The 17,325-nt window shown below is 44.4% G+C and overlaps 1 protein-coding gene across 4 annotated transcripts in view; it reads right to left on the bottom strand.

Moving 5' to 3' along the window:
- Positions 1 to 16,906, bottom strand: part of actn1 (actinin, alpha 1) — a 54,500-nt gene extending 37,594 nt beyond the window's left edge. For all 4 annotated transcript variants that reach the window (XM_061082251.1, XM_061082249.1, XM_061082250.1 and 1 more), the window contains exon 1: positions 16,625 to 16,906. In XM_061082251.1, the coding sequence (XP_060938234.1) occupies positions 16,625 to 16,738 (114 nt within the window). In that variant the 5' untranslated portion in view covers positions 16,739 to 16,906. The remainder of the gene's footprint in view (positions 1 to 16,624) is intronic.
- Positions 16,907 to 17,325: the final 419 nt, after the last annotated feature.

The raw sequence follows: 17,325 nt of genomic DNA, 5'->3' as shown, positions 1-17,325 counted from the left end.
ATTCATATAAACACAACTTAATAGATTTTTTAAAGTCTAATTGGTGGACCACATTCACATTTAATACATCATTAAATTATTTTTCAAAATCTCTATCACACTTCTTTATAATAGAGTCGTGGAATGTGTGGAGATGATGATGATCGACTATCTGCGACTGGGGCTTGACACGTTTAAAAGTCTTCTAAAAGCATTGTGTTAGTTGGTAAGTTTTGCGGTGTGGTCTAGGGGGTAGAGTGGTCGTTCTCCAATAAGAAGGTTGTCGGTTCAATCCCCACTCTTCCCCATCTGCATGCCGAAGTGTCTTGGGCAAGATACTAAACACCTAAATGGCCCCTCTTAAAAAATGTTGAGTGTACTATTTGTAAGTCGCTTTGGACAAAATCGTCAGCCAAATGACATGTAATGTAAAGTGTTTAAAAAGCAGGTACATAGACAAGAAGTGTGTTTAAAACTGGCAAATGTTGATAAAATGAAAATGAGCAATAAAGCAGAAGTGACGCTCGTCAGAAATAGGATCAAAAATACACTTTTTGCATTGTATTAGTCACCTGCTGCTCGATGCTGTACGGACTCGGACTTGAGGTGAAACACTGGGAGCCAACCCCCCGATGCAGATTTTAAGAAAACACAGACAAGAAGACTTAAACTTGCTCAGAAAACTAAACATCTACAATTCATCTGGGAGAACTCCGACTGCAGATAAAGATCAAGTGACTTGATCAAAAGCTCCGGAGCAGCTGCTAAATGGAGCTTGTGGGAAGATTGTTTTCTCAGCGGCTGTTTTCCACAGTCAAACGTCCACATTTAGACATGTCTTTCTGATCATTTATATTTATTTTACATGCATATCTTACCACATGTAATTCAATTAAACGTCCCAAATGTTCCCATATGGTTCTCGTGTATGTTATGTGCTTCTTCTACATGAAAACAGTCTCTGTGTGTGGGATATGGGAGGTGGAGCTGCAGTCTTCTGTTGCTTTGGCCCCAGTGTTGTTTATCCGTGGGATCCTTCTGAGAAGCAAACACACAGGATTGAGCTTCCTGATCATCACTTCCACATGTGAGTCAAACCGAGAAGCAGCGACTCTTTCAGTTCGGCAAATAGACCTGGACTGAGAGCGAGCTTCGGTGGATTCGGAGGTTGCTGTGCACAGACTGGACGTGAGCGGGAAACACAAGAACTGAAACCTTGATCATGGGTTTCACAGCCGATTCCAGTCCAGCTCCACTTGACCTGCTCTGACCACGACAGGAAGCCACTTCAGAGGATTTATGTCAGAGAAAGAAAAGGGGGAATGACACTCGAGGCTGATGCATAACACTCCCATGGCTGTGGTGACAACAAGTCAATCACGCCTCCGCACCATTTACGAGAGAGAGAAGAACAAAAGAGATATCGTTGACGAATCACAGATTTAGAGAAAAAGATGAGAAATAATAATGAGTACGGGCAAAATGCTGTGTTTCTGGTGGGATTCATTCAGATTGTAAATATCTCATAGAGTTGAGTTTGAACCTGAGATGATGAGTCGATGAAACGATTCATCGATTAACATCAAATCTGTTCTTTTCCCAATATTATTAAAATGTGTAACCTCGTGATTTAGATGATCGGCTGAACATATTGGTCGTTGGCAGATGGGATCAAACTGAATTGACCAAACCATCATGTCGTCGTCCCCAAAGCAGAAACAGGGAGGACATGATTTTGGGGGTTTGAAGCATTATTTATTCTTTTTTCTTCTTGAGTCCATCAGGCCAGATACTGAGAGTTGAAACAAACAGAGAGACGACAGGACCGAGGGGAGGGGGGTGTCTTTTTCCGGAATAATCTCCTCACAATTCTGTCAAAGAACTTGGGGACGGTTTTGATTGGCTGTTTCCATTGGCCTTCCCCTTTGACAGGTCGACTCCTCTCATTGGCTGATGTCTCCTCAGCCGAAGCGTCCCCATGTCCGCGGATGCTGACGGCCGACTCCTTCGATGTATCAACACGCTGCTTATCGTGGAATCCCATCCCGTGCATTATAAACTGAGAATATGCTAAACTGGATAAAACAAAACAATAGGTTAGAGGATCACTCAATCAGTAAACGCTTTTTGTTCTATTGATTCAATATCTACAGTCACTTACTATGGGCTGTCCTTGTCCTCCATCAGAGGGGTCATGGTGAGGAAGGGGTGGGACAGAGCGATCTTCGGGGGGAGCCTCCACCTCGGGTCGATCTCCAGGAGGCCGTGGATGAGGCTGATGAAAGCTCTCCTGTCAGTGAGCTCCACGGAGCACTGTGTCATGGGGTAGAGCTGGATGATAAAAACACAGCAGACCAGGGATGAGTTCAACTGCTTCCTGTCCCTCAACAGAGACGCTTGGAATTCATTATTTCTTCACTTTCCAACATTGGATAACAACTTGGATAAAAGTCAGACATGTCCTCAATGAGAGGCTAGAGGTTTTCCAATGGACCTGGGATCTCTTTCTGAGAAGGAATGGATGAATAAGATGCATATTCTTGATTTTAAAAGACATTGGTATTCTAGGTAGCTCTGCTCAGGTTCGGGTGTCTTTCTTGTATGTTTTCCTTGGTAATATTTTTTGAAATTAGGCAAAATGTGTGTTCTTCAGTAAGGAAATGGGTGACTTACTGTAATCAGGTCCTGGGTGGTTTTAAATAAACTTTCCTCCTTCTTGGGCTCAATGCCAGTGGTGCTGTGGTATTCCACGGGGGTCTACAGGAACAAAACACGTTGGTCAGGTGACATCAGGTGACATCAGACAAACAGCTGCTGTGTTATTGGGAGATCAAATATTGGAAAATGACCATGGTTATAAAACCTTAATCCACCATCCTGGTTCGGGCCAGCTCTCGTCCTTCTTGAAGTAGTAGTGGGTGTACCTCCCATAACTGAGGAGGTGGTTAGCTGGCATTCCCAACATGTCAACCACTGCTTTCATCTGGAGAGAGAACATAAAGAAGCACATCAAGTCCCCTGTTGCGTCTGAATGCAACCACCGTTGTATTTAAATGAATATATGTTTGGTTTCTTACTGCCTGGTACTCGCAGCTGGAGAAGGGGTCGCTGCCCAGGTACAGAAAGAGAAGCAGGCAGCCGAGGCTCCACATGTCGATGGCCTCCGAGAAGGGGAGGCCCAGGCTGACTTCAGGTGCACTGTGGGAACAACCAAGAATCACAAGAGTACATTGTTAAATTCATCATGTGAATATTCGGACAATGTCTGGTGGATCATTTACAACAATAACACACGTGTTAAACAATGAGTTTTGAACATTAAACTTACCGGTAGCCCAAAGCCTGAACATTCGTCCTGAGTGAGTCTGGCGGAGTTATGAAGGACACGCCAAAATCAATCAGTTTGACCCTGTAGGGTTCTTTGTGATGGTTGACCAGCATCACGTTGTCGGGTTTAATGTCTGAGTGAACCACTCCAATGCTTTTCAGTGCTTTCAAAGCTTTGAGCAACTGCAGAGACAAAAGAAACAATGTCAAATGTTAGTTATAGATACCACTGAGCAGAGAGCAGGCTTTAACAGATCAAGAAGAAATGCAGTTATGTAACTTAAGCAGGTCTTCTCTCAGCTGGCTGACTATGTTACCACTCGATGATTAAAAAGCTATATCGTTGTTACCTGGTACGCTATGGGCCGGATCTCATGGAGTGTCATTGGGTACTTTTCTTGCTGTATCAGGCAGTAAAGGTCAATATCCAGCCGTTCAAACACAAGACAGGTTTGACCTTTGTCCACGAATGTCTCAATGAAATGAACCAGGTAGTTTTTCACTGGATCGAGAACATTCACTGCTTCATGCATCTTGATCTGTGGAGGAAACAGGAGAAAGGATAGAGGAAGTGTAAGGGACAGCGTGGTGTCAGCAGTTCTTGGAGCAGGAAAATGTGAAAAACATGATCTACTCTACCTCTGTTGCACCAGAATGCTCATTATTTAAGATCTTGAGGGCCACCTCCTTCAATGTGCTCATATTCAAAGCACTGGCAACTTTGCCAAAGACCCCAAATCCAATAATGTCCTTGACGAGGTAGCGACTGGTTCTGCTGCACAGAATGTCGCTCTGTGGTTCCTCTGAGGCATATTTCTCTGCCTCGATCATTTCATCTGTGACAAAGAAGAAGAACATGTGAAGGTAACAATGAGGACTTCTAATCGATACTATTGCCCCAACATTGTTGTTCCCATAAATCTAACTAGCACATTCTCTGTGTCTTCATCTCTACTTTGCTCTTAAACATCTGAATAATTGTTCTTTGGATTCACAATATCAAAAAAAAACATTAACCTACATTCTTCAAAGGTCAAATAAATGTTTTACTTACCAGTTTCATCAGTGGTTATATCAAAGTCGTCAAATGATGAGAGAAACGTTGTTTGCATGTTGCATGTTTTTCTTCTTCTCTGTCTTCTCCTTCCTGTATGAAGTAGTGTGGGCCTTAAACAGTCGGAACAATAGCTACGACCAGTACGTCCCAAAGTGTCTGTAGGTTATGAAATCTAATTAGACAAGATCATAGGAACAGTGGAACTTACAGTTCCATTGAACCACAATCAGGTGTTAATATGTCTTTGATGTATTTAGTTTAATATATACACTATGACATTATGACTAAATAGTGAAATACATAAATAGTTGAATACAAGTTTATGTATTTTTACATTATTTATTTATGTATTTCTAAATGTTTACATTCATTTATTTCTGTATTTCTATAATTAAAACTATATATATATGTAATTACATAAAATGTATATATATATATATATATATATATATATATATATATATATGTAATTACAAAAAATGTATATATAGTTTTAATTCCGAGGTAGCAGATGGATAATGTTCCTGTGTTGGACATTTTTCAGGTAAGAAAAAAGAGGGTTTTGGCTTTTAACACCTTACATATATGGACACATGGAGCGGAAGACGCATCTGAATTATTAGAATAAAGACATAAGACATGTCCTGAGTGTGTTGTGTAAGAACCAGCATGCATCAGGTTAAGTCAGCGAGCGTGAGTCAGATTTCATGGGAATTGTTCGCCCACTCGACCAATCCTGCTGATGCTGGGACCGCCCACCTTATTAACATACAGAGACAGAAATGTTGATATACACAAATAAATATAAAATAGTATTTTCCATTACCAAAATGTAGTATTTATTTACTTTTATTATGTATTTAAATATTTATTCCTGCATTTATTTATTTATTTGTACTTATGTCACTTTAATAAAAGTCAATCCTCTACAGATAGATTGATACTTCATCATTAATGAGTTAAACATTAGACAAGAGCTGTTGTCTTATTGAGAGATAAAACTACTCACACTTTTAGCGTCACTAGTTCTACCGGTAGTTTTACTCGTGAGCCTTTTTTTAAATCTCTTACTAGTGTGACTAGTGACCCGTTCTGGACTGAACTAGTTACACTAGTAAGGTTAAAAACGTGTCACTAACCCGTGGACCAGATGTAAGTTAAGGACGAGGATTTTGATCGGTCACAGCTGAAACTGAGAGCTGGAGTCTCAGGCCCCTCCGTGGAAGGCTTATTGAGATTTAGAGAGTGTGTTAAATATAAAAACCCACAATGTACACCTGAAATTATAGATATGTATAATTGAAATGAAACTATGATTAAATAACTGCAGTAAATGTGTCTGAGCGATCACATCAGTGGAAGTATCCAAGCTGGAGGAGCTGTACTTTCTGCTGAGCACTGAAACATCTTGAGTGTCTCCTCCGTGTTTGTGAGCAGGACCAGCAGAAGCTCACAGAGGTTTGTGATCACGACCAGCGGAAAGAATGATGAAGAGGAACGACCATGAGAAGAGTTCCACGTCTATCCTCCGCTGAGTTAATCACAAGCTTTGAACTTGTGCTTTCACTACATGAATGAACCATCAGCTGAGAGCGGCCGAGCTGCTGTATCACCCTCGACTGCCCGAGTCCACCCAGCACCTGCCAGCACTTCACACAGCTCAGGCCACTCCACTCCACTGCCCCCCCGCTCGCTCCAAGGGCTCTCCACCACACGGCAACACCGGTGCAGGCGGGCGCTCCTTTTGTGCCAAGCTACCAGGGGTGTGGCCCTGGAGGGGAGGTGTCTGATTCCACTTGTAATGGGATCTGCCCGGAGCACTGCAGAGTGGCTGCCTGTTTACTGTTGCAAATGAGGTAACGTCGGGAGCGTGCAGACTAATCCTGCAGCCGGGAAACTGTGACATACAAGTAGCACAGAGGGGGGGGGTGGTGAGAAATGTCGGTCAGTGCTGGTTTGCTGCTGCAGAGTTTTAACCGTGCCGAGCGTCTCACAGGCAGGACGGAGCCGGCGGTGCGTGACGTCCCTGCAGCGAGTCGGCTCTAACTGACCACAAGCACCAGTGGAACCAGAGGATCAATAGAAACCACTGATTGAAATTCAGACGTTCAATAGGCGACTTGTCCCACTTTCAGGAAGTGGAAGAGAGCAGTGGTACAAATAGCCTTTGGCCTCGATTTCATCAGAACGTTCTCTCCCCCTAAGGACCGGACTGACACAGATGACGGATTGATTCAGTTCCAACATTATCATCAAGCTCCGTTCAGAGAAACATTCACTTTAACTCTTTAACTTTCTTCTTCCCCCCCCCCGCCTCTAACCTATGGCCACCTAGGACGACTGATTCACTGCTTTTAATTAACCTACTTGTGCTTTAGGTATAATTGGCTGCAATGTAAATAAAACCCTCAGACACATCCTGTATTCATAGTTAAAATGCTTCAATTAACTGTTTAGAGCACAAACAGCTAATAAAACAGACGCACCCCCCCCCCCCCCCCCCTGTGTGCAGAAGAAGAGAAACTTCCTGATGAGACTAGAGGGAGATTTTTTAATATGTGCAGGCGGGAAAAACTTCTCTTAAAAACCTCCTATTTATGTGATGTGCGCTCCCCGGTTGTGTTCTCTTTACCTCTGTTATTGTTCCTACATGGAGTAATTTAGGTCCATAAAACAAAACCCCAGAAAGGCAATATGAACAAAATCACCGAAACTTACTACATCCATCCTCTCTATGTCCTTGACAGACTAAAGCTGTATTTAATGTATGTGATGGAAATGTGCCTTTCTAAATAAAAAGAGAATTTCAAAAAAAACAACAAAAAAAAACAACCTCCTATTTATTTACATTGCAGCCACAAAAACCACAAAGCAAAAAAAAATTGTGTTTCCATTGTTCTGACCATGCAATGTACAGAAATTATTATATAAAAAAAGAAGAAATTCATGTAAACTCAGGTTACAGTGAGGAGAAGCTCACAAAAAGCGCTTTAAATGATCTGAGAATTTCTCAAAGGACCAATTGTTGAACCCAAATCAATTCAAATCAACCATCTTAAATGCTAAAGCACCTCTCTGGTCTGATCAGAAACATCCTGTCTTCATAGTTAAAATGCTTCAATTAACTGTTTAGAGCACAAACAGCTGATAAAACAGACGCACCCCCCCCCTGTGTGCAAAAGAAGAGAAACTTCCTGATGAGACTAGAGGGAGATTTTAATATGTGCAGGCGGGAAAAACTTCTCTTAACAGCCTCCCCCACCCACTCAGCCACATCCATCTCCCCCCCTTCAGAGGGTAGACAGATTGATGATGGTGCGAAGGAGGAAATAGAGACGGGAAAAATGACAAAAGTAAAAGATAATGACCCAAGAAAATATCAAACTGTTTTTATGTGAAGTTGGGATTTGAGTTATTTGACTGAAAAAGCCACATTTCCTCCCACTTCTCTCATTTAAACATCGTTTCCTTTCAGGCCGACACAGTCAGAACCAGCCACTGGATCCTAACCAGAGAGAAGTATCCCACATGGGAAATGATGCGCTGATAAATATCCGGCTGCAGCAGCAGCAGCTGATTCTGGATAAACAGAGGAAGAAGAGGCACTAAGTGGTTAGTGGGAGCAATGGAGGCGGTGGTATGAACTGACACCAGGAAAAATCAAACTATATCAAGACAAAATTCATAGAAAAGAAACAACACGATGTTCATCAAGCACTTTAGTATCAGACTTTGTAAGCTTGATGAGATGTGTCAGCACTTAATTTACTTTTGAGAGTATCAAGTGTATTATAAGGTGAAATTCAGTAGCGTAAAAATAATATTTTATTTACTTTTAAAATTGTAATGTGTATGCTAATGATACCATTTTTGAAGTTATGCGTTCCATTATAACTCGGAGGTCGGAATGACGTCACAACCGAATAACCAGAGTTGATACTGGCCATTGTTGGCAAAAACACTTCATAATAACGCATTACTCAGCATTTCAGGCACAGGATCACCATGACAACACGTCTACAGACAGTAATCAGAGAGTCCTGCGTGTTGACGACACATTTAATGACAGACGTGATAATAAACAGTACAAACTACAGCTTTCACTACCGGCTCCGACTCGAGGGGGCGTTGAAGTTGATACTTCCGACTCGGGGGTCCCTAAAGGAAGGTAACTACCCTCACTGTTAATGACAGAGCAGTTCCGGGGGGGTGGGGGGGGAGCTCTCGTCCTCGTTGAGGCTGCTGAGGATAAATTATTGACTCCAGGTTGACACAGGGACAAAAGATGTCCTCCTGAACACGGCGTCTTTGTGCAGAGACCTGAAAGCTCCTCTGTCTGAGCCTCTTCTTCCACGCTCTGCCTCCTCCCTCCTCCCTCCTCCTCCCTCCTCCTCCCCCACCCCGGGGCTCCACCCACACAGCTACTGAATGGAAAGGTGCGCCCGCTGCCTGCTCTTACCTCGGTGTCTGTTTACTCAAAGCTGCTTTCACTTAAACAAGACGCACTGCAGCTGCCCCTGTGAGGAGGCTTACAACTAATACACTCACATGTTCATAGACTCTGCGAGTACAGTGCCAGCCCCCCCCCACCCCCCCGCCCTCGGCTTCAAAGAGAGGCCTCGGCGCTGGAGAATGCATGTGGTTTGATTAATAGCATTAGCACAGGAAAGACCCGACTAGGTCTGATTCCTTCCCATGTGGTGCAGTGAAATTCCTCGGAAACATGCACGCAGATCACCTATAAACCCCCCCCCTAGGTCGTATACTATTGGATGCATGTGACCATGAGTGCATAGTGGTTCCAGACGTGGTCAAGGATTGAGCAGGTTTTTAACCCCTGCAATTTTAGCTGCACAGGAAATGCACCTTGACCCCCAAATCCCCTGGTGGATGTGGATCAGGTCTGGGGTCTCGAGCTTCCAGCAAACTGTGGATACAACTGCAAACTCCCAGACTGTGCAGGATGATTATCAATAACATTCCAAACGAAAACTCAGCAGTCAAACAAATCCAAACGGTTTTATTGACCTGAAAGCACACAGCCAATTTCTGTGTACGTTTCTAAATTTGGAGCGTAAGCCTGAGAAAAGAAGCTATTTGCATCCGGGCGCTGGCATTTGGGAGCTGCTCAGATAAGAGCCTGGTGGTAATTGCTCACATTTGACTTTTCAAACAGTGAGTTCTAGAAAACCCATGTGCTGTTTGCAGCTTGATGAGGACAAATTATCTTTCACCTTCCTGGAACAAATAAAAGAAGGAAAATATTCAACAGCATGAAAATGTTTTCCAGCCTGAGAAAGACAAGTTCAACCTTCTCTCTCCTGTCAGCAGAAACAGAGGAGATGCTGTACACTAATTATTATTAATCCGTTGCTGGAAAACAAACCCTCCAAGATAGAAAAGTTACAACTAATTCAATAAGTGTTCAGTCATTTCTATTCCCTGATCAGATTTATATAATTAAGATTGTTGAAAAAGGTTTTTTTATTTTCTAACACGGCCAAGAGTCGACGTGAGAAAGAGCTCTTGCGTACAAACTATATACATGCTAACATGCTAACAAGGTTTACCATGTTCACTGGTAAACCTTGATAATCCCAATAAAAGATAACCTGAACTAACCCTCTGAACTTGAACTAGTTCATTTTAAGTGGGAAATAAATAAATGTGGAAATATATTTAGGACATTTATTTAGACATTTCTGTTGTTATTAACATATTTATTTCTGTATTAATGTATGTATTTCCTCTTTTTTTAATTAATTAATTTATTTCTGTATTTATACATTTATTTATTTATTTATACTTAAGTCATGTATGGTCGTCCATAGAACTAAGCACGCTAACATTAGCTAGCTAACACTTAAAGGGACACCTGATGCTGGGAATGTGATTAGCTTTGCAGATATTTAGTCATAAACCAAAATGGTGACCTGATGATGGCGCTAAATACAAAGTTGCATGTCCTTAGGGGGAAATGGATATCTGCAGCAAATTTCATCAGACATTTGACTCAAAACCAAATATAGGAACGGAAAAAGTCAAAAATTAAAAATGTATCCTTTGGAAACCATGAATGTTTGCTCAAAACTTCGAGGCAATCCATCAAATAGTTGATGACACATAAAGACCAACATCACTATCCACACAGACAGGCCTCTGCATGGATCCAAATCAAATGATGTTGTTCGCACAGTGAAAGGAACTTCTCCCTCGTGTGTGTAGTAAAACAACTATCTACAGGATCAATCTTTGTCAGCTGTCACTTTGGCTTTTCTCTTGTAAACACCGCCACCAGTTCTCCATCAGCAGCCACAGAGCCCAGTGGAGAACAAAACCCCCCCGCCTGAGACGTGGAGTCGGGTGGTGCCCGAGTCATTAGACACAGGTCGGGATCCTCTGTCGTGTATCGTCCAGCAGCTTCGGGCTGTGAAGACGAGACGGTTTCCTCCGGACCGAGAGCGTCTCATTAACAAGGTGTTTCTCTTAATTATAAAACGATCGAACCTGACATGTTCACGAAGGATCGGGTTACGGGACGGAAGAAAAGATGGATGGTGGGCGGAGGTGGTTAGAAAAGGGAGGTGGTTGATGGTAGTTCACAGGTTTGAATTACAGCAGCTGTTGTACTCAAGGGTTTAAAAAGTTTAAAGGAGACATATTATGCCCATTTTACCACAGTAGGTATGGTTCATTGGGGTCTTAATGAAATGTCTGAAACATATTTTGGTCAAAATACCACAAGGATCATTTAAAACAGCACCTTTTTACCCTGTCTAAAGCAGCCCTCCGAAGACTGACCTGTTTTTAGTTAGCGTTAGCTCGCGAGCTAACCGGGCCGGCGGAGCCGAGCCGTGTAGCGAGACTATGATGTATTTTCTGGTCGTAATCCCATTCGACGCCATCTAACGTATCGTTTCTGACATAGAGGAACCACAACAAATCGGGGGAGTTGTTCTTTTCCAAAGTTTTTGGGACGGCAGACATGCTAGATATCAAAATTAACGTGTAGAAGCACTACAAAAGTGGAATTTTCATAATATGTCCCCTTTAAATGTGCATGTTTTTGATAGAAATCCTGTTTCAGCGAAAAACTGATATGTTTAAAACTTAGATCTGTTCACTAGTAGACTATTTCTGGGTGATGTAAAACCTTTGAAAGCTATTTTAAGGCCATAACACTGTCAACAAAATGCAGATTTCAAACATAACAATTTGCATCTTCGGTGGAAAAGGTAAAATCACGGGCTCTCCACCTTTTATGGAACCCAGCCGGATGAGCTGGTGGCACATAACTCTCCCTGCGATGGGGCGGCTGGATGCTCCCTGGAGGCCGGGGGGGGCAACGCGTGACCCCATCAATCCGACAAACGAGACAGAGCCCGGACAGCGTGACCGGGCCGGGTGATCGGCTCGCCGGGGAGCTCCTGTTGGGATTTACAGTCCAGCAGCGTTAACCACGACAGCCAGCGGGCGATGGGCTGTCAGAACTTTATTAAGACTTCTTTCAATTTCCTGACTTCACACTATCTCACCGGGCGGCAGCTGGCCTGACGGATGACTCAGTGACTCAGAAACGGAAAGTGAACCCTCTCCCGCCCGTGGAGCAGACACAAGGCTGCTCATCATTTCCCTGAAGCGTCTTTGAGTCACACGGAGTCGCCATCTGAGACGCGAGGTCGATTTCCATTTTTCATCTTCTCCCTAATGGAATGGTTGTCTTTTTTTTGTTGTTTTTAAACAGACACACTTTCTTTTGTGCTGAGAGTTCGATGAGAGGTTAAATAAAAACCCTGATTCATAACTGTTTGGAACTAACCTCCTGACAGGAGATGGTTTGCTTAGCTTAGCATAAAAAGAGAAGAAGAGGGTAAACCCAGCGTGGTTCGGTCTGTAGGTAACACAAGCTGCACCTCCACCGCTCATGGGCGAACGTGACTAACCCCTTTGTCTGGTGCGTCCACTTTGATCTCTGCACGTAGATCTGCTGGTATTACAGACCCATGAACTGTTGACCAGACATTTTCCGGACTTTCACATACGAGGAAACACAGCAGGACGTTGTTCGGGGTCGTACACAAAACCACACAACACAACACAACGAGAGAACGTCCAGAACATTCAGGAGAGGAGTGGCGCCTGGTTGAAAGAGGACATGAGATTAAAATTCCACCGCAGAATTATTGTGTTTTTGTTAACAACACATCAACAATGGGGTCGGCTCTCATCACCGAACACTCTCACATCTCATTGTTTTTCCGATTTGACATTTTTAACGGCATTTTCTACGTATATTTCTCTTTTCTTTCAGTTTCATGTCCATCACATGTTAGAAACATCATGAACAAGCCCAGGATAAGTTTGAGATCCTGAAGTTCCTGAGTTTCGGTGAACGTCTGAAAGCAGCTTCAGAGATTGATATTGAACTGATCATCTCATTGGCTTTAACATCAGCTAACACGGGACAAACTGTGGGCTGAAAGGATGGGAAACAGCCAGACAGTTAAAAAACAGTGTGTCACTCTTCTGTGAGCTCATGTCTGAATGAAAAGAAGCAACATTTCAGCACATAACACCGTCAACAGGCTGGAGATCAGACAAACACAGACAGAGAGAGAGAGGGGGGGGGAGGATTCATTCTTTTCTCCCTGCTTTGTCACCGGCCGTCTGTGACGCTCTCCCCGTCTTTTGTTGCTATAGCGCCTGTGCAAGGTGCATCATGGGAGAGCGGAGGAATCCGATGACGGGAAGCATTTTGCGAGAGGTGGTCAGAGCTGACATTACACATCCCATTATGCAATCTGGTAAACAGCTGCAGTGCTGGAACCGGCCAAACTGCAGCGTCACACAGTCGTTTCATGAGTTGAGTCAGTTTCCTGGCGACCGAGACCTGTCAGATACCGAGACTTAAAAACTCCCGGGGCACACAAAACAGAACCAGGCTTGTTGTTTCTCCCTGATAATCAGTATTTCACTGTATTTTTCTCCAGAGGTGGTGACATTTCGTCAGATGTAGGTCAGAGTGTTTGGTTTGGACGCCCAGAGAGCGCTGATTACTCAAGGGGGGGGGGGGGTGTGAAGGGGTGACGAGTCCAATGACTGATTCGTTCAGTGGGCATTTCCTGTACATCAGTCACACGACAGGACAAGTTCCTACTGAACACACAGACTTTGATTACACCCCCTAAACAATTAAGTCATCGGGTTAAATGAGGAGTCACGTCATGTTTCATTATCTAACTCCGTCACAGTCTACGTCTGTCAGAACTGAATCATTTTGAGACACCGAAAAAATAGAGAAGAATTTTTTTTTTTGGCAGAAGTGAGCAGATCACGGATGTTATCTGTGACCTGGCTTGTTCAGTCGGAGCAGGGGAATGTGGGTGTGGGGTGGGAGTGTTTGGGATCCCGGAGGTTGGGGTGTGGGAGATGGGAAGTGGGAGGCGGGAGGTTTCCAGGCAGCGCCCGATCCAAGGTACTGCAGCTTGTATCCTTATAAGGACAAACCTGGACAAATTAGCTCCGGCAGTTAACACCTGAACGCCACCTTCCAGCTACCAAAACTGGAAACTGTGCTCGTGTGGCGTGTGTTTGCTTGTTTGTTTGTCGGATGTGGGACAAAGTTCTGCTTCAGGTAACCTCCAGCATCGTGTGGCTGAGACACCTGGGTCTGCAGAGACATTAAGATTCCAAGATCACAGGATAGCAGCGCCTTTATACCTGAGGGGTCAGGTTAGGACTTGCATCAGACTCCAAATATTTGAAGCACTCTCTGAAAAGCTGCGTCTACAGGCAGGGAAAGGGAATGGCTAAACATGGCCTGTGACAAAGACCTCACCTGTACCCAATATGTGCTTCTCTACTTTATTTGGTATACTACCTTTAGAGTCCAAATAAAGAGACTTCAACAGGTTAAAAGAAGTAAAAAGCACCGACAATATTGTTTTCTCTGAAAGTCAAACAGGAACTCAAGTGTTTGCTGCACAATTATCACTTCTTGACTTATAAATTAACGAAGAGAAGCTGAATAAGTGAAGTAGAACGTCCATGATTTCTGATTTCTGCATTTTAAAAGCAAAAACACACCAATGTCCTCCTTCTTCTTTATGTTTTTCAGGCCTGTTGATTCTATATCTCACGTTTCAGCACTAAATGACCCAGCCATCATCTAAAGGCCCAAGGAGATCCCTCCAGGAGGTTGTGTGTTGCCTTTAGACACTAAACAGATCAGAAGAATACATAAAGATGATTGTTTCTTCATTGTCTGCTCATCAGCAGGAGCCTGGGAGGAACTGTGGTGTGTGTTTGTGTGTTTGTGTTATCCCTGTTTGTGTGTGTGACAGTTGACCCTCCCTGAGGCCGAGGACAGAGTTCAGGTTGTCTGTCCTCCCGGTCAGCCTGTGAGTGTCTATAGCGTCTCGTAAGATCTAAGAATAACTAGCCACTTCTCTGTTCTCTCCGGAGAGGAACAGATGAATAAAACATTGATGGGATCGATGAGGGTCGTCCTCAGGAAAGTGTGTCACCCTGACACAGCTCTGTGATCCAGAGAGGATGTGTGAACCCGGCTATCAGGAGACAATGTGAGCAACCTTTATCTCTGTTGGATGAAATGCTTTTAGACTGAACAGGCCGGAGAGCAGTAGAAGCAGCAGATACTGTGAGCGGGAGCCCAGCCTGCTGTTCACACCTGACCTCGGCCCTGCATACCTTCCCTTTATTCCCCCTGGATTTGCTTTTTCGCCCGGTAGCAGCCTGTCGATGACATAATCCAGGAAACTGGGAGCCCAGAGTTTTCGCAGAGCAAGAGAGAGAGAAACTTGGGGAAAAAGTTTTTCCAACAAGCGAGCGAGAGAGGGGCCGATTATTACCATTTTTGGGCACGCTTGCTCCCATGCAAGCCCAGCCCAAACCACAGCGCTTACTCAGATTCCACAGAGCCTTTTTCTCCCCCCCTCTTTTTTCTTTTTTTCTCGAAGCGGAGGAAAAGTATGGGGAGTAGTGAAGAGAGGAAGAAGGGAGAGAGAGAGTAAGAGAGAGAGAAAAGTAGCACCCCTTCTGGAAACAGACCATTCATACTCTGGTGTGGAAAAAGAGCAGCAGCTGTGGGACGCGTGGAGGAGATCTGGGCTTGTTAGGACAATATATGGATGTGTTGCAGGCAGCTCTGTGCAAGGGGGGGTTAGAGGGGGGGGGGGGTAACCCTGTGCATGCTGGGTAACGACCCTCACCTTCATGTAGGAGTTCACAGATGAATGAATTAAACTTTCAAACACTTTCAACACACAACAAAAACTATATATGTGCACCAGAAGAAGTCAGAGGTTTTGGAATCTGTGCGTAAAAGCGCCAAATATGTGCATTGTACACACAACATGTACACACACTCACACACTCACGCTCACACACAAACGGACACACACGCCATCCCCTGCTTGTTAAGCGTGGTCTAATCCACGTCGCATCACAAACCAAATGACAGGAGGGCTCAGTCACACACACACACACACACACACACACACACACACACACACACACACACACACACACACACACACACTCTCACACGCACACACACACACACACACACACACTCACACACTCACACACACACACACAATACAATACGCAGTGGAGCGCATGGCTGACATCTGTTGCTCTGGAAAACCTGTGTGTGTGTGTGTGTGTGTGTGTGTGTGTGTGGGGTTAACAGTTTTTAATTGTTTTTTTTGTACCCCCCACTCCCCCCCACCCCCCCTTTACTTTACACTTCTCCTCCCTCCACCCCTCTATTCCTCCACTTATTCCTCTCCTCCTCCCGCTGCTGCAAAGATAATGGGTGGGCCTCCTCCTCCTCCTCTTCCTCCTCCTCCTCCTCCTCCTCCTCCTGCTGCATGCATGTAATTGCTGCTGGGCTACAGGATATTTCATAACACGATACAGGATGTGACTGAGACCCAGAAGAAGAAGATAAAGAAGAAGAAGAAGAAGAAGAAGAAGAAGAAGAAGAAGAAGAAGAAGAAGAAGAAGAAGAAGAAGAAGAAGAAGAAAACTTTTGCAGCTCAACTATGAGAAGAGAAATAATGATGAAGATGATGAAGACGATGATGCGTAAAGTTAACAGCTGCTGTCGCGTCAGCTCGCGAATCAATCGATGCAGTCAAAGTGTTCCGCCACAGACCCCCCCCCCCATCCATCCATAAACATAATCATAATAATAATAATAATCAGCACTTCCGGAGGTAGGAGGAAGTCGCTCACCTTTCTCTGCTGCTTCTCCCAGGCGGGATCCAGCAGGAGATCCCGGTCCCAGTCGTCCTCCTGGGGCATGTACTTCTGATCGTCGTCATACTCCTCCATAGTACACGCGTGCATGTGTGTGTTTTATGAAGCTTAATGTGTGTGTCTGTGTGTGTGTGTGTGTGTCTGTGTGTGTGTGTGTGTAGATGGTAGAGAGAGAGCCGGTCCTGCTCCGTCCCGCGGTTCCTCGGCGAGAGGTGATGTCAGCTCCGCTCGCTCCCGTCGGTGTGTGGAGGAAATTAACGGTCCACCCCCGGCTCCTCTCTCTCTCTCTCTCTCTCTCTCTCTCTCTCTCTCTCTCTCTCTCTCTCTCTCTCTCTCTCTCTCTCTCTTGCTCTCTCTCTGTTTCTCTCTCTCTCTCTCTCTGTTTCTCTCTCTCTCTCTCTCCCTCTATTGCTCTCTCTCTCTTCCCTATTGCTCTCTCTCTCTCTCTCTCCCCCTATTGCTCTCTCTCTCTCTTCCCTATTGCTCTCTCTCTCCCCCTATTGCTCTCTCTCCCTCTCTCTCTCTCTCTCTCTCTCTCTTCTTTCTCTCTTCCTCTCTGCACTGGGCAGGTCCAGTGTCGAGGAGCGACAGACGCAAAAAACTTCAACCTCAGACAAATTGAATGGATCAGCGAGGGGTGGGGGGTGGGTATTGGGGGGTGCGGCATTTGATTGGAC

The sequence above is a fragment of the Limanda limanda genome, chromosome 12 (genome assembly GCF_963576545.1).
Source record: "Limanda limanda chromosome 12, fLimLim1.1, whole genome shotgun sequence".
Classification (NCBI taxonomy): domain Eukaryota; kingdom Metazoa; phylum Chordata; class Actinopteri; order Pleuronectiformes; family Pleuronectidae; genus Limanda; species Limanda limanda.
Note: the sequence above shows the minus strand (reverse complement) of the source record. Positions and strands in the feature narration are given on the sequence as shown.